Below are 18931 nucleotides of genomic sequence, written 5' to 3' on the forward strand. Positions count from 1 at the left end.
CTCTCGGCGTACGGGTACGGTCGAGTGGTCCAATGGATCGATTTCGGCGCGGAGAAAGAAATCGTCGGTGGCGCTCGTGGGCACCCTTCCCTTTAATGGTTCGCCGTTGGTGTTTGGCTAGGTGGAGCTAAGGTAGGGGGCGGCTCGAACCTCGGCTGCTCGGTGGAGCCGCAGGGAGGGGATACCTAGAACGCGGCTCCACGAGGCTCACGAGAGAGCGCCCCGAACGTGAGCGACGAACCTCGTGGCCGGGCCCGATCGGCTGGGTGTGGTGTGGTTTTTACTATAAAAGCTCGGTATTGTCCTTTCGGAGATCAGTATTCGGTACTCGGTTTGGAAGTTTTGTGTTAAGCGAACAACAGTCCGTGTTTCGGTAACATAAAAGTCCAACTTGCCTGTGTGCATACGGAAGATTGAACGCAAGAGATACTCTGCATCCCAAAATGTTCTCCAAAGTGGTAAGCAATTCAGAGGGTGTCACGAAGGGTATGGGGGATCAAACCCTTTGAAGGGTTGAGCCTGATCTGTGTGTGTGTGTGTGTGTGTGCGAGGATAGACAGCCCCAACAGAGAATGGCTGTCAGAATTGTGGTATTGTGTGGAAGAGGATCGTGTGCAATCAGTGTGCAGGGGGCGTGATGAATCGGATGTGCAACTGTGTCTAATCCAAAGTCTGGTGATGCTAATCGTTGCTTCCTGTGCTTGTGCGCTTGCTTGTAGATCGCTGTTTTGGCCTTTGCCGCCGTGGTAGCCGCTAAGCCCCAACATCAGCCAGCCGCCCAGTATCCGGCCGGAGTCGATCCGTCCCGCTGCCCGTCGTACCCGAACTGCGATAACGCGGCCCTGCACAGCCCGAACCCGTACAACAACCATGCCGCCAACCACTGGAACCCGAACTGGAACGCTCAGCCCAGCTGGAACGCCGCCCCTGCCCCTGCTCCGGCCCCGGCCGCCTACTACCACGGAGCTCCCCACTCGTACCAGGCCCTGACTGGCCCGAGCCACAACTACATTGGAGCTCCCAGCCCCTCGGCCGGTGGTGACCGGTAGGTTCCAGGTTCCCAGAGACCTCTTCCCCACCCTCACACAAGTTCGATATTGCTACAGCGTCCGCTTCGATTCGCTCTTTTCCCCCTCACAGTTACCCCGCTGGAGTGAACCCGCAGTCGTGCCCGAACTATCCGTACTGTGATAACACCGTCCAGGCTGGCGTTCCTCAGGTTGCCCCGCTGCCAGGATACACCTCCCGCCAGTACCCGGCCGGAGTGTCCCCGCACACCTGCCCGAACTTCCCGTACTGCTAAGACATTCGCCTTCCCATTTCCTGACCCTCCCCACTACCCTTCATCATACTATCGATCTGTGACCACACGTTTCTTCCTTCCTTGCGCAATTTTCATCCGTTCTACCCCTACCCTGTACATCTTCCCACGTTTGCCATGGTTGTGTAAATAACTGGTACTGGTTTGTTTTCGTTAGTGTTTTGTGCATGAAATACTGCCTCTTTAGTAGGAGAGATGTTAGCTGTGTTCCTTAGAGTGATTGATTCAACAAGCAAGAGCGATAAGAGCGCAACAATCAAAAGCATTGGAGAACTTATGGGAAATATCATTGTAAAAAAAAAAACAAAAAGAATCTGTGAAACTACAACTGCAACAACAACAGCAATATCTTCATCGACTATGTTATCTCAGCGTGCAATCGCACACATCGCAAATGAAATTGAAATGCAATTGATTTAAGAATCAAGCGGATTATGTTGTAGTGCGTTTAAATGAATCGATGTTACTCCGAACATTCATGTTGTGGGTTGTGGGGGGAATGGTAACGCTTGTACGAGTAACAGCTAAGTGATCAAGAATGTTTACTGTTGATCGAAATCCTTCTTCTTCTTATTCTTATTTGGCGCCACAACCTTAGTCGGTTCAGCCCAAGCGAAGCTTTTAATGAGCTTGTCTACTTATTGGTAGTTGCATAGCAGTCAGAGTCCTGTATCTGCTCCATATGGTGCTTAAAACCATGCTGAGCATGTTCTTAAGTCGTGCAAGTTGACGACTATACCGCGGGATCTTAACTTTCTTTATGTATTAAGTGTCTAAAGTGGACATGATCGCATTATTCAGAATGAGATAGAAGGATTGGGGATCATATCTTCTTCTTCTGCTTTAATTCAACTTTCTATTCAGTCATTTCGTTCCACAGTTCTCTTAAATTATTCAGTATCTCGCAATCGGATAGTCCCTATTGCGAGTCGACATTCCAGATGAGACGCGATCCCGCCAGATATTGCGGTAACCGGTGCGGGGCATCACCGAGTCCACTCTAACCGGACTATCATCATAGCATTATGGGCTTTATGGAATGGTCCTAGGTCGGCATATGAAGCTAGTGCGGACATGATCTAAAATTTGCAATATAACAGTGTTATACATTATTCGAAGTAGCATATTCTTCAATTCAAACTTTCAACTATAGATACTATCGAACAATTGGCATCATATTAACTCAGAGGGCAATGCAATCTCGCTGGCCCTGCCGTGAAGCTGTCAAACGTTAATATACGTTAATATACGCTCGTCGTGGGTTCAATTCGTGTACACTGCTTTACTACACTGTTACTGATAAAACGATGGATCAAAGGTAAGAAGCCAAGTCCTTCAGAGGGATAGTACGGGGTCTTAGAATACAGACTTAAATAGTTGCTCCATCGAAAAGAAGAAGACAATTTCTTATCCAAAACATTTGGAAAAAATGAATAATTTAATTATAGGAAAGGCTATTCACACTGCAGAACTGCGGTAGCAAGATTTTGCTTTCATTAACAATTATTGTCAATCTTTGATCGTTTCCCTGGCCGATCGTTTGATCGGCCACTTTTTGATCGTCTTAACTACCAATTCAAAAAGGCTGGAAATTGAGTGTAATCTAAAACGAAACGCATTAGAAATGTAGTTTGTCTGACACATATTCCCCATTATAATTTTTATTCACTATCATTTAAAGGATCTATCACTTCAAGTAGTTTAATTCACTTTAAGCTCATCTGTCGTATGCAACCATTGCATACACAATAATCAACTGCTACACAAGGTAACGAATGACTAACACAGTATAACGATGGAGCTATTCCGTACGAAGTTTTCAAATACTAATCAGGCATAAACCTCGAGTCACTCTGCTTAATGATTATCGGCACTATGGACAGCAATTGAACGCAGTTATTCGGTCACTTTCGGTAAACAAAAAATCCCTCACTTGTCGAATACGCGGTTTACATGTGTAGATTATTGTTTAGCTCATATTCGCGGATTAAATAATCTCGAACGAGCTGCTGAACTGGCACTGGGAAGAACCTGGGATGAGTGGGAGAGAGAGAGAGAGAGGAGTAACAGCACGATCAGTCTCATTTCCGTTTTCGAAGTTGAGGATCATCGTTCGCCAAATTACTCACAACATAAACCGTGTAAAAACGCCAAATAATCGTGGTATCGTCACAACGATATCTTGCCGTAGAATTCCTTTTACAATTTCACGAGCGGCCTCATCTACCGTCAGTGGAGCGAACCTAAAACAGAATAAGACGACGACGCATTATTTCGTGTACTTATTAGTTGTATGAGTTAGTATATTTGTTGTATACCTTGGTTTCTGCAGGAACTCAATAACATCTTTTCGTGTCGTCACGTAGTACGGGTTAACGCAGGTTGTTCGGACGCTTTTCGAAAGTCCCTGGATGCGCAGCTGCTCCGTTAGCGAAGCCATGAATCCGGAAACGGCAAACTTTGTCGCCGAATAGACGACGCCCCACGGGAAGGCGTACATGCCGGACATTGACGATATGCCAATGATGTGGCCGCGTTTACGCTTGATCATTCCATCCAGAAACACTTTCGTCATCTGCGTGAAATGAGATAATCAATTCAGTTAAGAAAAATGTATAGCTTATCGTTAAATTTTGGCATCGTCATTTGCATGGTAATGTGGCGCGAATGCGACGGTATCATTTTGTGTCTAACGTGCTTTTCTTCTTTCGCTGTCTGGCATTTTTTGGCGAACATATCGCAAAACGCAGATTGCAAAATCCTATCAAAATGATTGATTATCTCAGTGTTTGGACACCATCACATGCTAGTGATGGGGAATTATGAGCGAACCAGGCGTGGAACTCACGCTTGATTGGAGTAACGATTTGCACTTGTAGACTTTGCAGCCTTATTAAGAATTATCACCACACTACGGGATGAGCAGACTTTCAATTGAACAGATCACCAGGCCGACCCGGAATCAGTTACATTACCCGATTACTCGGTTTAAAAAACCTTTTGGTTCCATTCCTTCCAAGAAGTGAACGGTTTCAATCCAACCCTACTACTTTTCGAAACTTCACCATCACTAGTCCATGCAACTTTCGGGGTTTCGATATTGAGAATTTTTTTATTTTTATTCAAACAAGTTAGCCCTCAGCGCATGTTAACTTTTTGAAAGTTTTCCTTCACCTCATTCCGGTTTTAAGTGAAGACACATAAAAAAGTACAAAAAAGTAAACTCGTTTTTCGCGTTATTGCGGTTCATTACAGCACCAAAAAGAGATCGCAAAAAGCAAATTGTTTTGATAATATTGTTCCCATGCCACGATCACTTGCGATATTGATATATCGTTCAGACTGGACAAAGAAACACACTTAACCCGGATTGATTGACGAATGTCCAACTCATGGCAGGCAGTGTAAAAACACTTATTAGCAAAAATGACAACACAAAATAACGCAAAACTCACCCCGCTCGCCCTTCTAAATAATCTGCGTGTGTTGTAAATGATCAAAACGATCGAATAGCATGTGCAAAGCATAGAAGGCACACAAAAACAAACCCTGTGTTTTGATTCCATTGTATTGTTCACCCCCCTTTGCCACTTTGGCCTTTCCCGCTGAACGTGATAGTTAAAAGTTCGTTAAGATCGTCAGAAGCTACCTGAAGTGTTATTGTATGCTGGAGCATCTTCAGATATAAAAATCTGTATCGTCCTGTTAATGTTATTGGACGTTCTACTCTAGTGGGTACTTCCTGCTTGTGGCATAAATCATTGTGAAATGTTTCGTCTGCCTCTTTTTTAGAAGAACATTGAGACCTGCTACGGTGTATTTAAAGAATTTCTATCTAACCTAACCTTGGCTGTGGAGATTCGTTTACGAGCCACATGATTAGACAACATTATACAGAAAACGCTTGCCCATTCGATTGAATGGGCAACATCGCAGACAGCTTGCAAAAGCATGGCTATTTTGCCGTGCTAAAAGAAAAGGCCAGGCCCACGATCACTGCTGGGGAGAGGGAGAGCATAGGACGCATTTCAATCAGCATCATGAATGGGCAAAAATCGAACCCCCGATCAAAAAGGTTTGTGAAACGCACAAAGCTGTAGCCTCCAGTTTTAAGATTACACAACTTTACAATACGTTTCTAAAACAGGTTTTAGTAAAATGTATTATCTGCAAAAATATCAGCCGGATATTCGGATGAGAAACCGGCATGAGTTCCCGTCACTTTTAACTTTACGTAAGAGCATTCCAAAAAAGCCAAAAACGGGAAAACGAGCTATACCCACAAATGTAGCTCACGTTGGCGAAGGTAGTGTGGCCTTCGTGGGTTTTAGGGTACAACTATTGACTTCGAAATTTCTCTTCCATCGAATTGATTTATCTTGATCCGAACGGTTGATGAGCGAGAGTCATAAAAAGTGGAGCGAAGTTGGATTATAATAGCATTAATGTCCAGTTTGGTTTGTTTTCAAATATCCCTGGTCGTGTTCACAAGGTCAGCCACATTAATTGTATCTGGTCAGACGCGTTAGAAAGAGATCTTTTAAAACTCATCCCTTTCGTCACAGCTGATCGGAGCACACAGAAGTACACATTACGACTTCCACTTCTTCGAACGCCATACACACATACACATTATGGTAAATATGTGGTCATTTAATTTTAACGCTCTTCACGCGTGAATAATATCCACACACGACACACCTTCGCGAGAAGCATCTCTAACGGTCACTCTTCACCGACCGTCTACACAGCTTCCTCAATTGTATACGCACAACGCACATACACACACACGTGAACACGCTGTTTGTGTGACGATTAGATGCACTTAACCGTCGCAGCGTCGCGAACGCAAACGGAAACAGGATGCAGCATGACCGATGGCACCCTTGGCCTTGAGACTTGGGAACCGGAGAGTGGTCCCGCACAGGTCTGAGTGAGTGAGCTTACCCATACGTGCGACTTCATGTTAACATCAATCACGCTGTTCGCCCGCTCGACATCGGAATCGTTCACGAACGCAAACATGATCAGCCCGGCATTGTTGATCAGTATGTCCACCGGGCCGGCGCCATCCCGCTCAATCTGTTCGCCCAACGCCCGGCACTGCTCGTACTGGGACACATCCACGCGGTAAGCACGGGCTGCCACGCCGTACTGCTGCCTCAGCTCCTCGGCCGTCCGCTCGGCCGCTTGCAGATCAATGTCCACCAGCACCAGATGGCAACCGCGGGCCGCAAACAGTTGAGCCATCGCACGACCCAACCCATTGCCACCGCCGGTAATGAGCGCTACCTGGCCGCGCACATCTTTCTGTGGGCGCGGGACAAACATGGTGTAGATTTCGCGCACTATTAGCGGCACACCGAGCAGGACCACTTTCACCAGGTCCAGCACAATAGAGAGCACCGTCAGCAGGGGTTCGAGGGCGATCACGAGCCGGACGTGCGGCGGTTCGGTGGAAGGTGGTGTGACCGATTCCTCTTCGAACGTCGCGGTGGGAGACGCCAACCCGTTCGTTCGTTCACTGGTCGCGGACGGCTTCATCTTTTTCGAGCGACGCGATAGCCACGAGTTCCAGGGACAGACTGGCACTGACGTCGCCGGTATCGGACACTGACAGCGCGCTGGGTGGCTGTGCGTTAACGGATTGTATGTTGGTCTGCGCGAGCGCGCGCGCCTCTCGTTCAAGAGGTTATCCAAAGGGGGATGGTTTGCACTGGGTGGGGAGAACCGCGTGTTGATCGATGATCACTATGAGACAGTGTGGAAAAGGTTGTTAACCGCCGTGGTGGATTATTCCATATTTTTTAGCAAAATATATTATTTACCAGGCGGGTTATCATGTGCTACAAATTCGGTGCATTTTGCGCAAACTTTGATTTGCGATCTTTTGCAAATTCCTATGTACATGTACAGCTGTGTGTGTGGTATGTATTTGCAGAAAACTATGCCAAATGCCGGGTACTGTTGTTATTTACATACATTTTCTACATTATTCTTTCACGCAGCATCCCATAGTGCGTCCATCTCCCAACACAAAACCTTCCGAATCACGCTTCCTTTTTGCGCGTCGATCATTGGCGGGCTTTCCACCGTATCGTCTTGTTTTTTATTTCTTCTTTCGGATGGAGACATCCACCTGCAGCAAATGAACCACAGTGATGACGTACGGAGACGAGTTCTATCCAACACAAATGTGCAAACATCCAGGCAAAACGTAGCCGTAGGTTTGGTTTTGTTTCTTCTAAGGCTTCTTTTTTGTCGCTGCTGTATTCTCACTTATAATGAGAATCTTGAATTATTGGTTACGGTTCTCGCTGCGGTGACTACTACTGTTGTTGATCGCCGGACGTTACTCAATGCCGATGGCCATGCCAACGGCACATGTACGTCCGCGAGGGGCACATGCTGTACGTGAACGGGTATGAAATTAGCACCAATCATTGCCTTTGATAATAATAACGCTAACGCTTACATGCGTTTGAATCTTTCGTTTCGTTAGTGTGCGTGTTTCTTTCCATCAAAAGCTTTAAAAAAATGCCGCAACAACAAATTACTGATGCATTGGTTGGACACTTTTTTGTTGCTGTTGTTCATTGGATTTTGATTGGAATGGTCATCTTTTTTTTGCGACATTACGGAGGACAGCACATGTTTACAAACATCTTATTGATTGACTATTATTTTAAACTATTTAGGTTTTGCTCCCCGGAGACGTGCAGACCTGTCTGCCTCCATCTGACTCAGTTCTTGTCTTTTCCCACTTTGTTTACTCAAATTTCATTTTCGTAAACTTAAATCAATATTGGCAAGACCGATCACCTACAAAACACAAACGGTGGGGTTGGTCGCGGTGTGGGACAGCCGCCACTTCACCCCCTACCCACTTCAACATTAAACATTGTATGTGACGTACATTGGGGCGTACTTCGACCACCCAACTCATCCCCCCCCCTCCCCTGCACACCCGTTACAGATTTTGGTCAAGTGCGCCGAGTCACTATTTGTTGACGCGTTCGCCGTTGTTGATGAAGTTCACTGTCATGGGTACGCTCAGCCGGGCCAGTCAGTCAGTCAGTCAGTCAGTCAGTCTCGGGGGTTTCTCGTTCGATCATCAACCGAAAATAATGAACGTTTCTGTCCTAGGTCCTCAGACGCACTTAAATCAACAAGCTGTTTGCTTAGGCAACGCATTATTTGCCGTTTAATGATTGTGTCGCAGGTAATTGGTCAAATATTTGAACGCTACAGAGTGTATAGTTTTTGGCAGTTAGCAGCTAATCCAGTGTGTGTAAATCAGACTTTCTCTGATGAGCTATAGAAACATCCGAGAGCAATCCGGTTTGAATGTTTTAATTGGACCAATCGTGAAAGTTTAGCTTTATGACAAGATCACTAAACTTTGCACGATCATGCTCTGCTGACCGTTGCGATGATGTAAGACAGTACGAGTCAAAATATTGACGTTAGTTTATTCAGTGTTTGAATTCGTTTGATTCAAAAAATAAGCTGCGAAAAGCTATGTGATGTATGCGATTGTATAATGTACTGTGATAAGAGTTGAAAGCAAATGGGCTTCCTAACTCTTTACGGTTCAGCTCTTGTATCGAAACGAAACTATGAAGGCGTGACGAGGTGTACGGAAATAGAGAAGTAAGAAAATCGCCACGAATAATGTGATCGCTGGTGGGAAACCGTATTGATAAAGAAAGTAACGATCATGCTAGATCAGGAATGTTTAAACTGATATCCATTACCTGCAAAGATTTTTTAGCTAATTGATCAAAATTATGATCATATTTTGAGAGTCTTTACCTAATTTTGGAGTATCCAAACAGTCTTTACAATGTTTAAATCTCTAAACTTCAACTCTGTGCTCTATGCTCGATCCTCAAATGACGCCACTCCACGCGAATTCGAATAGATCAACTGCCACTGCCGTTCTACAGGGAGCATCGAAAAGAGTGTTAATCTCCCATAAGGTGACACGCTTGAAGCAATTCATACGCGCTTCCCTTAGATCATAAACCGGAAAGCGCGACCACACTTAATTCTAACCTCTCCACAGCCACAGCCATTAGATGCCGGTGGCGACGCGGTGAAGCGTTCCGAATGACACAAAAATGATAACTTATGAGGTCAATAGCGTAAGATGTCACCAGCAAGATAACTGCCACGCGGGGGGAGAGAAAAAAGGGCTTGCAAGTAAAGTACCGAGCGACCTCTAATTGATCCATTGTTCGAGGGCAGATTATCGTTGGGCGGAACGCGAAATATGTGCGGATATATGCGGCAGAGGAAGCCCGATTAGTCTCCCTTTGGGGTGTTGTTGTCGCTGGAATGCTGTAATGTTATACAATGCCAATTTTTTGAAGACACACATTTGTTGTAAAATTATTCAAGCTATATTGTTCCCTGCTCGTAAGAATAATTAGAATAATGTCTTTTTTGCAGGATTAATATTTGCAACAGCACAATAAAAATAAATAAATACGCGATCGTCTGTGCTCGTGTCCAACTTTAACTCTCCAAAAGGGTTTTTTTCTGAAAAAGAGACATTTGGTAATGAGCTTTTTCAACCTAGCAAGTCTACATTGGCCTCTTAGTCATTTACAAACCCACTGGCAAACACTTTTACTTCCACGTGTGCGTGTGTGTGTGAGTCGAGTCGTATGTTAATTTTACTAAACATTCAGCTCAATTGTAGCTGCCTTTCCGCAAGCAAAACTACCAACTGCCGGTACCGTTTACTCTAGGCCACGATTGCGGTTTTCTGGTGTGGAACCACGCGAAAAGCTTGTTGCGGTTGAAGACTTGGGCTTTGAACGTTTCAGGGGGAAAGGGCACAGTTATTGCTAAGCAAACACACTGATCTACCAAATTCTTTCCCAGTGTTGGTGGCATTTAAATAATAGACTAAGATGAGTCTTCGTCACGATGAAAATTGCACCAAAAGTAAGAAATTTTCAAACAACTCCAGGAATGATTAATCCTCCCAAAACCATACCGTTTTTCCACCCAGGAAGAGATGAGTTTTTTTTTCCTTGTTTCGGATGGAAAAACAGTTTCAAACAACCCTACCCCAGATTGTCATAGAAAGATCGCGTACGCATCAGCTGGCATTTTTTCCTTCAAACCCTCTTCTATGCGAGATCTTTCTTCGCCCGCGCGCCCTTACGGTACCGGTCACGGTGTGTAACTTTGGAAACAATCATCTACGTCGCAATCAAATGTGCCCCTCTTGGTAAGAAGTTTTCACCTCTGCGTCCCCGCCCGTTTCGATTCAGGAAGAGGAAACCCACACTGCGGTGGTGGTGTGGAATGATCGTTAGAGGTGGCGTATTGTGACGCGGGGGTAATCACGAGGGAGTGAGAGACTCACCTCTACTAGGTGAAGCTTAGTGACTTACCGCTTGACGACGCGATTCTGTGGCCACCAGTATGGCAACGGATTCGAACGACCACGGTAGTGTGTGAGGGCTGACGTTCTTCAGCAGTGGTGCAACTGAAATAAATTGAAAAAAACATAAGCATCGGGTGCATTGGTTATTGGGTGTGTGTTGGGCTTTCTATGTCGCGGTTAGTTGGTTAGTGATGCGTGCATATCTATCGTTCCGAAAGAATCATGGAACACGTTTGGTTCTGCTGCACTCTGCTCGTAGTGCTCGTGAGTGGTCAAATCAGTGATCTTCGTTATACAGAGGTGTGTGTGTGCAAGTGATCGAAGTAAATGACCATTTTAAAAGAATGAAGTTAATGATCCCGTGTAACCCTTTTCCGTTTCGCAGACGAGCAATGATAATCTGTCCGAGGCGATCCAGTTTTTGCGTGAATATGATCGCGAGGCGGCGGAAATGTGCAACCGGGTGGCGAATGCGGAATGGCGCTTTTCCACCAACGCTACAGAGTACAACAAGCGCCGAATGCGCGAGCAGCAAAATTTGGCCTCAAAGCTCGAGTGCATTAGCTGGCGGAGGGCCGTATCCTTCGATTCGTCGCGCATAATCGACACCAGCATTCGGAGGCAGCTTGGTCGAATCGTGCAGCAGGGCAGATGCGGTCTGGGCGATACCAAGTACGCTGAGCTGCAGCACGTGTTGATGCTGCTGAAGGATAACTACAACGGCGCGAAAGTGTGCCCGTTTCGACGCGGTGGATCGGAAGCAACCGATCTGGGAACGTTTTCTTCGGCGGGCGGCGGTGTGGGCTATCCGAGCTCGAACTATGTGTCGGCGTACACGGGGTATTGCGATCTGAAGATTAACTCCGATTTGACGCGCATTATGGAGACGAGCCGTTCGGAGCCGGAGCTACGATACTACTGGGTGGCGTGGCGTGAAAAGACGGGACCGCCCGTTAGGAACACCTTCATGCGGTACCTTAACCTCGCGAACCAGGCAGCCGAGCAGCACGGATTCCACGATGCGGGAGAGCAGATGCGCTCGGTGTACGAGGATGGGGACTTTTTCTTCACCGTCAATGATCTCTGGGGACAGCTGCAGCCACTGTACAAGCAGCTGTTCACGTTCGTCCGCAAGGGGTTGATCCGTCAGTACGGGGAGCACGTGATCCGACGGGACGGTCCACTGCCCGCCCATCTGCTCGGTAACATGTGGGGTCAAAATTGGCGCCACATCATGGACATCATCAAGCCGGGACCGCCCGAAACACCGGACGTGTCGGGCGAGATGGTGCGCCAGGGCTACACGCCGATGAAAATATTCCAAACGGCGGAAGAGTTCTTTACCTCCATCGGGCTGTCACCGATGGCGCCGGAGTTTTGGCGCAATTCCGTGCTGCAGAAACCGAACGACGGTAGCGGGCAGTGCAGTGCTTCGGCCTGGGATTTCTGCAACAAGGTGGACTTTCGCATCAAACAGTGCACGCAGGTGTCGTTGGACGATTTCATCGGAGCTCACCATGAGATGACGCACATTCAGTACTACATGCAGTACGCCGGCCAACCGTACCTGTACCGGGAGGGACCGAATCCTGCGTTTCACGAAGCGCTGGCCAATGCGATTACGCTGAGTGTCGGCGGGCCGGCGCATTTGCAGAAGATCGGGCTGCTTAACAGCCCGGTCACGGTGGCGAACGGGAACAGTATGGTTAATATCGAGTATCTGTTGAACCTGGCGCTGGATAAGCTCCCTTTTATGGCGTTCAGTTTGGCACTGGAAAAGGTACAAATGAAGAGAGCAGTTAATCGCTGAATGTACAGAGCTAATATACTTATCTTCCTCTGCACAGTGGCGTTGGTACGTGTTCGAAAAGGGCCCGGTCGGTATGAATGCACGCTGGTGGGAGCTACGGTTGCGCTACCAGGGAGTAATACCTCCAACGGGGCGTGGATTCGAACACTTTGATGCTGGGGCAAAGTATCACGTGATATCTGATCAGGACTACATCAAGTATTTCGTGGCGACCGTGCTGCAGTTTCAGATATACTCCGAGCTTTGCCAAGCGGCACAACATTTCGGGCCGCTTCACACGTGCGATATCTATCGATCACGTGAAGCAGGTCGAATTTTAAGGTGAGCCTTTTACATTCATTTTGAAGTAGAAGCCTAATAAACTTCCCGTTATACCATTTCAATAGCGATGTTATGCAACAAGGTGCGTCCCTATCATCGGCTCAACTGATAAAACTGCTAACACGTGGGAAATCGTCGCGGCTGTCCGTGGATCCATTGTTGGAGTTCTTCCGTCCACTGGAAGCATGGTTGGAAGCACAGAATCGCGATGAGCAGGCAAGATACGACAGTGCATTTCCTCCTCTAATTAGCCATTAACATATATCGTCCTTCGTTGTAGATAATTGGTTGGAGTTCTACGATGGAAGATGTGGCACTATTTCAACCTTTGTTGGGGAGAAACGGACAAAGCGTAAACGCCTCTAGCTTCACGTTGATGCTTCTGCTCGGATTGATAACGCGGGGACTTGTTTTACACATTAGCAACATAACATAAATCAAGCTTAAAGCAAGTTCACATAATGTGATCGGTTGTAGAATAAATTGTAAATAATACCTCTTTAGCGTGTTCTACTCGTGTTCTCTCTTTTTCGTGAAACGTTGCAAAAGGTGGTCAACATTTTTAGACAAATTTTAGTTCTTTTTTATTGCAAAGGCCTTACATAAGTACTATAATTACAACAAGAGCGTACAAGATCAACAAACGAGTCTTTTTCATTCCCTATGATTTAGCTAGCAATTTCCTCACTTTTACCTATAACATAGCCACGTGCGCGCCCCACGTGCACTGACCATCGTATGCTTGTACGCTGTCCGAAACAAATTCAACGCAGAAAAGAAAAATGCTGTAAATATTGATTAATTTCACATTAGTTGTTTGCTACTCTAGCTCCCACACTTCACTTCACTAGTTAGGCACGTTCTATAGCGTTGGCAAAGAGTTTCACTTAAATGGTTTCACAGAACAAACTACTTTCACTCTTGAATGATCACCGTTTTGTTTTTGTTTCTTTTTTTTTTACAAGGAGCAAATGCTAGAAAGAAAAATTGGTTACCTAAGATATTAAATGTGTGAGTGTAGATTGACTAGTGAAGCTATTCCGTGCTTGGTGGTGTGTGGCCTTTTCCTAAATGCACAAATTTACACAACTGTGAACACTAATGAGAACAAGATGGGGAAAAGTGACTTCAGCGTCAACAGACTGCAGCGTGCAATCGTTGTCCACTGTACTAGGGATCCTTTTTCGAGGCGTTCAGGGGTGTGTTTGTGTCTGTGTGCATAGCGGCAGTCGATATTTAGAAAGAAAGAGTTAGATAAAAAGTTTAACAGGGCAAAACACGTCATCTCCACATCCCTCCTTACGTGGCAACAACACAAAAATCAACAATATGTTCAGAGTAAAATAATAAATTCAGTCCACTTTTTTCGACCCGACGGTTTCCGGTCTGCTTGGCACTTCGGTGCTGTCGGGTGTACTGCTCTCCACTGGCTCTCCATCCGTTGGGAGCAGCTTTTCGCCGCTTGCTTCACCGGCATCGGCTGAGCTTTCCGTTTCACTAGTTGCTAGGTTTCGCATTTCTTCTTGCTTTACTTGCTCTTCTGGTTCAACTGAAGGAAGGGGGGGGGGGGAAGAAATTCAACAACACGTTCAATACAGGGTTTCCCACGATTTATTGGTCAGTTCCCATGATTTATTGGTGCGTTCCCACGATTTTTTGGTCGTATCCTATAGATTTTTGGTTCGTTCCCATATTTTATTGGTATTTTCCAATTGGATATCAATACAATTGGACCAACAAATTCTGGGAAACGACCAAAAAATCGTGGGAACGCACCAAAAAAATATGGGAACCCACCAAAAATTGATGGGAACCAACCAATAAATCGTGGGAAACCCTGTAAAAGGGTACCGAATGCACTTTACTTACATGGCTCTTCCTCACCGACACCCGGGCTTCGTGGTTCGCCCGATTGCGACGAACCGGAGGAGCGATCATTTCCTTCTTCCGCTTCCGATTCAGAGCTTGTGTCAGGCTTTTGCGAAAGTCTGTCAAGCTGCTCCTGGTCGTATGGGAGCCGGGGAGCGACGGGACGCTGCTTTTTCGCCGGATTCAATGCATTGCAAAAAGCACACCGGAAAGCAGTGTACTCATACTCTTCCTTCAGAACCATGCCTATTTGGAGGGGAGCGCGAGAAAGAGAAAGGGTTCATTAGGTCTGCGGTTTACCGTGCAAAGGAGGAAAAAAGAAACGAACCGTTGTGCATGCAACATTCGCTGCAAATCATGGCAAACCGATTCGTCGGTCCATCGCCCACCAAATAGTCCACCATCTTCTCCAGCACGCCCTTCTCGTTCTGGTTGATGATGGGGAACGGCGTCCTTCGGTACGGCATACTGCCACGCGCACCATACATAGGTGGGGCCCTTATCATCATGCCGGGTGCCGTTTGCGGTGTGTGATGCATTGGACCGCTGGGGCGCATCTGCGGTGTCATCGGTGTTGCCGGTCGAACCGCTACCGAGGGAGGAGATATTTGCCTTTGGGGCATGGCCGGGGTCGGCATTCGTGGTGCCGCCGCAGGCTGTCCCACGGGCATCGGCTTAGGGCCGCGCTGAGGCGTCAGCGAAGCGGCAAATGCTTGCGTTTGAATGCGATGCGATTTTTCGCCGAATTTGTCCAAAATCTCAACCGCCACCTTGTACGTCTCCTTTTCCATCACGTTCTCTAGGATCTTCTTTTTGTCCGCCCGAAGATCCTTCAGCTTGTTCGAGTTTAAGCGTAACTTGCGTTCGTAATGCCATGCTAGTACCCGTTTTAGGACGAAGATGCTGTGGGAGAGGAAAGAGATACATTAGATATAGGCGTCAATCTCCATAGCTAAAGTAGAAGCTTCTACTCACAGTATAGGACAGATGAGTAGTGGGACGGAATAGACGATCCGTTCATTCCACGTTGGCGGGAAGAAGACGAAGTAAAATATCAACGACCCGACGATGTACAGCACGATCGATGTGACTAAAAATCGGCCAACGAAGCGTTTCCGCCGATCCTGGGTGCTGATTGTGTACGCTTCGAGACTCTTGATTTTTTCCTCCAATTCTTCCAATTTCTGGAAAGTGCTTTTCTCTTTCTATATACGACGCAATAAAATGAATCAGAAGAAAATTTAGAGAAAAGAAAAGTTATTAAACCACACAATTTTGGAGAGGTTTGTTTTAAAGGCGGCACCATGCTTCGATGAACGCGGAGATAAACGGCCGGCGCTGCTGAACGGTCATTAGTGTGCATCCATTGGGACTGGCGTGAAATATGGCAGCCTAAATCTTGCTGCAGTTTTGCTTCCCCTTTTACTTCGTATTATTGCCTCAACTGTTTTGGTTGGTTTTTATCGCGTGAATACAGCCGTGCTAGGCCTAATTGAATATTTATAACCGCCCTAAGCATGCAACGCACCTCGCAGTCTTTGCACCGTATTTACGCTCACGATACTGAACACTTTTGCTTTTTGACCGTCTGCATGGGTTTGGATCGAAACTTTGGAAAGGCAACTGCGACAGAAGGGCATTTCAGTGTGGTATGGCTGCAAATTAATTAACGCACCGTATAGTTGGTGTTTTTTTCTTATGTAAAACAGATTCGCTTTATCATCGCAATATGATTAGCTAAACAGCAGCGACCTTTAACTTTACATAAATGATGAAAACAAACTCAAACGTTGGTCCGGAACTGCAATCTTGGGTGCATCTTAGCGTCCGGTGGCAGCATCTCGAGCAAGTAAAAGTGAAAGCAATGATCAGAGTAGGCTGCATTAATAAACCTTTACTGCCCCGTCATGGTCGACCTTTCGCTCGAACCCATCGATTCCGGGCAAATGCATCTTAATCGCTAAATCCGATTAGCTACCAGGCAGCGTGCGAACGTTTCTTATCACAGGCCTTCTCCTCTTTTATTGATAGCGACCGTGCAAGCCGTGCGTCATCAGTTTCCACGTACATCCATCGGTAGCTTTTGCCGTTTTCTCGTGCTATTAAAGCTTATTAGCGGGCGAAAGAAATACGTACCCGAAATCTGGACAAAATGACCCCCATCGTGGTGCTGCTTGTTGGGTGGGGAAAGTGGGCCGGTAGGAGCAAATGCTTGACCCCGCTGCTGATTCGCCAACCACAATCCGCCGCCGCTCCGGTGTGCCACGCTCTCTGTAACGATGCAAAGAAGATTCCAAACGTGCGTGCGTGAGTAAGATTTGTGAGTGTCCAAGGACAAGACACGAGCAACGATTCTAGCACGCCGTTGGACGCATTCAGCCGTATCGTAGAAGCTAAATTTATCCATGAAATGTTCGGACCGTTTATCTTGTTGCTCGTCTCTTCTGCTCTACCCAAGCCATTGAAATCTCCGCCAAAAATAGACTAACTGACCACCACTTGTACAGCACACTTGATCTTCTCTGCTTTGTGCAACAGATAGGCAGGCGACCGTGGTCGTGGCAAAGGTGGTGAACGGAAAATACGACGGAAAAGGCCAACCACTATTAAAGACCCTGCATCTCGTCGCCAACGCGTCACTGAACTTTCTTTTCGTCAATGGCCAAAATGCAAAAGGCACCGAATTCTGTCGGGTGCGCGAAGGTACCAACAGGGACAAACAAACAATTGCTTCTGCAAATGGCTAGTGCCGTGTCGCCGATCCAACAGTCCACCGCAGGGCAACCCCCCGCCACCCCTCGCAAACACTTGCTCGAAACGTCAATAACCGTCACAAGTACAGGCGGTCCCCGAGATACACGGTTATTGGGGACCGAAAACGGCCGCAAAATACCGCGTATCTCGAATTTCCGCGTAAGTCGAATCTCGTGATTTCCAGCCAAAATATCACTAATTTTCGTGCAATTTTGCAAGTAGGGGGTGGTTTTAGCCACCAAATTAATTATTTGATATGTTTCTAATGAATTGAACAGTTTTAAACCTTTTTAAATGGCATTTTACATTCGATCAACACGGAAATTATTTGGTTTTTTGACAATGGATGTGTCAAATCAGTACAATTTGCTCCAAGAACTGTCAAATTTTGAAAACCGCGTATCTCCGAATCCGCGTATAAGAGGTACCGTGTATCTCGGGGACTGCCTGTACTTACAAAAAACGTCGCCAGCGAGGGAAATTCGCACCGATTTGGAGCGTTGGTGAGCTCACGAAACCAGGTTTTTGGCCTGCGATCCGGGTTGTTAGTTTACGCTTTTTTGTGTAGTTTACGCGTGGCTCGTTGTTTTTTCGCTCGTCGTGGATGTTTTGATTCTTTTCAGAAGACGCAGTCAGTCACGGCCAAGAAAATGTGTGCCAGTGTTGTATTTTCAAGCAAGCCGGGCTTCGTTTTTGAAATTTTCAACGTCTGAACGTGCAGTGTGACCAGTGTGGCCAGATTATTTCGGTAGGCGCATCGAAATTTTATCGGCAGTTTTCGGTAGGATAAAACTCGAAACTTAACTCGATTTAAAAGAAGTGAAAGCGAAAGAAGCGTTAAGCGGAATGGAGGGGGGGGGGGGTACTAATGCGCAAAATGAAAGTTTCATTTCACGAGCATATGCATCCTTTATTTAGGATTTGGATTAGATTTGGTTCAGCGGTTACACAAATGAAGGTCTTTCTGAAGTGTTGATCTGAAAATTGAACATTTTCTTCTCAATGGTGGCAAGTTCTTTTTCTCGGGCCTCCACGCGACCGCTTGGAGCCGCTGCGATTGGATACGATTTTATCGTACATGCTGTCATTTAATTTTCACTAGATTATTTAGATTGATTTAATTGTTTGGCTGAGTTGTGTAGTTCAATTTTTAAAAAAATTGAGATTTTTTCCTTCAAACCCTAGATATATATATATACATCGGTATTTCTGGTCACTTTGCCCACAGGGCAAGGCGAGCTTACAGGGTTTCCCACGATTTATTGGTTGGTTCCCATCAATTTTTGGTGGGTTCCCATATTTTTTTGGTGCGTTCCCACGATTTTTTGGTCGTTTCCCAGAATTTGTTGGTCCAATTGTATTGATATCCAATTGGAAAATACCAATAAAATATGGGAACGAACCAAAAATCTATAGGATACGACCAAAAAATCGTGGGAACGCACCAATAAAT

The 18931-nt window shown here is 46.2% G+C and overlaps 4 protein-coding genes across 6 annotated transcripts; 2 read left to right on the forward strand and 2 right to left on the reverse strand.

The window, feature by feature from the left end:
* Window positions 1-301: 301 nt before the first annotated feature.
* LOC120901413 lies at window positions 302-1753 on the forward strand. Its single transcript, XM_040309336.1, has 3 exons — window positions 302-458; window positions 720-1045; window positions 1141-1753. The coding sequence occupies exons 1-3, from the start codon at window positions 444-446 to the stop codon at window positions 1301-1303; spliced, it is 504 nt and encodes a 167-aa protein (XP_040165270.1). The 5' UTR covers window positions 302-443; the 3' UTR covers window positions 1304-1753.
* Window positions 1754-2948: 1195 nt separating this feature from the next.
* LOC120901412 (17-beta-hydroxysteroid dehydrogenase 13-like) lies at window positions 2949-7716 on the reverse strand. Its single transcript, XM_040309335.1, has 4 exons — window positions 6269-7716; window positions 3640-3896; window positions 3451-3564; window positions 2949-3352 (listed from the first exon to the last, which is right to left on the reverse strand). Exons 1-4 carry the CDS (start codon window positions 6863-6865, stop codon window positions 3271-3273), a joined length of 1050 nt encoding a protein of 349 aa, XP_040165269.1. The 5' UTR covers window positions 6866-7716; the 3' UTR covers window positions 2949-3270.
* A 3016-nt stretch (window positions 7717-10732) lies between these two features.
* LOC120901409 (angiotensin-converting enzyme-like) lies at window positions 10733-13358 on the forward strand. The gene is made up of 5 exons (XM_040309331.1): window positions 10733-11024; window positions 11110-12504; window positions 12572-12855; window positions 12921-13071; window positions 13136-13358. The coding sequence occupies exons 1-5, from the start codon at window positions 10947-10949 to the stop codon at window positions 13289-13291; spliced, it is 2064 nt and encodes a 687-aa protein (XP_040165265.1). The 5' UTR covers window positions 10733-10946; the 3' UTR covers window positions 13292-13358.
* Window positions 13359-13414: 56 nt separating this feature from the next.
* On the reverse strand, window positions 13415-18078 carry LOC120901410 (endoplasmic reticulum junction formation protein lunapark-B). Of its 3 annotated transcripts, none has more exons than XM_040309333.1 (6): window positions 17936-18078; window positions 16861-16995; window positions 15700-15929; window positions 15053-15627; window positions 14725-14970; window positions 13415-14404 (listed from the first exon to the last, which is right to left on the reverse strand). In XM_040309333.1, exons 2-6 carry the CDS (start codon window positions 16885-16887, stop codon window positions 14208-14210), a joined length of 1275 nt encoding a protein of 424 aa, XP_040165267.1. In that variant the 5' UTR covers window positions 16888-16995; window positions 17936-18078; the 3' UTR covers window positions 13415-14207. The 3 variants fall into 3 exon arrangements, with proteins under 3 accessions (XP_040165267.1, XP_040165268.1, XP_040165266.1); XM_040309334.1 differs by lacking the exon at window positions 17936-18078 and adding an exon at window positions 17145-17524; XM_040309332.1 differs by lacking the exon at window positions 17936-18078 and adding an exon at window positions 17218-17523.
* Between the last annotated feature and the right edge of the window lie 853 nt (window positions 18079-18931).

This window comes from Anopheles arabiensis, chromosome 3 (genome assembly GCF_016920715.1).
Source record: "Anopheles arabiensis isolate DONGOLA chromosome 3, AaraD3, whole genome shotgun sequence".
Classification (NCBI taxonomy): Eukaryota; Metazoa; Arthropoda; class Insecta; order Diptera; family Culicidae; genus Anopheles; species Anopheles arabiensis.

Bases quoted from the DNA above. Each gene is read 5' to 3' on its own strand.
- LOC120901413 (XM_040309336.1), top strand. The intron at 1,046-1,140 runs GTAGGTTCCAGG...TCCCCCTCACAG, and splicing joins CCCTCGGCCGGTGGTGACCG to TTACCCCGCTGGAGTGAACC.
- LOC120901412 (XM_040309335.1), bottom strand. From the start codon at position 6,865: ATGAAGCCGTCCGCGACCAGTGAACGAACGAACGGGTTGGCGTCTCCC. The intron at 3,897-6,268 runs GTAAGCTCACTC...CATTTCACGCAG, and splicing joins ACATGAAGTCGCACGTATGG to ATGACGAAAGTGTTTCTGGA. The intron at 3,565-3,639 runs GTATACAACAAA...ATTCTGTTTTAG, and splicing joins GAGTTCCTGCAGAAACCAAG to GTTCGCTCCACTGACGGTAG.
- LOC120901409 (XM_040309331.1), top strand. From the start codon at position 10,947: ATGGAACACGTTTGGTTCTGCTGCACTCTGCTCGTAGTGCTCGTGAGT. The intron at 12,856-12,920 runs GTGAGCCTTTTA...CCATTTCAATAG, and splicing joins GAAGCAGGTCGAATTTTAAG to CGATGTTATGCAACAAGGTG. The intron at 13,072-13,135 runs GCAAGATACGAC...CCTTCGTTGTAG, and splicing joins CACAGAATCGCGATGAGCAG to ATAATTGGTTGGAGTTCTAC.
- LOC120901410 (XM_040309333.1), bottom strand. From the start codon at position 16,887: ATGGGGGTCATTTTGTCCAGATTTCGG. The intron at 15,628-15,699 runs GTGAGTAGAAGC...CCTCTCCCACAG, and splicing joins CTACTCATCTGTCCTATACT to CATCTTCGTCCTAAAACGGG. The intron at 14,405-14,724 runs GTAAGTAAAGTG...CCCTTCCTTCAG, and splicing joins TGTCGGTGAGGAAGAGCCAT to TTGAACCAGAAGAGCAAGTA.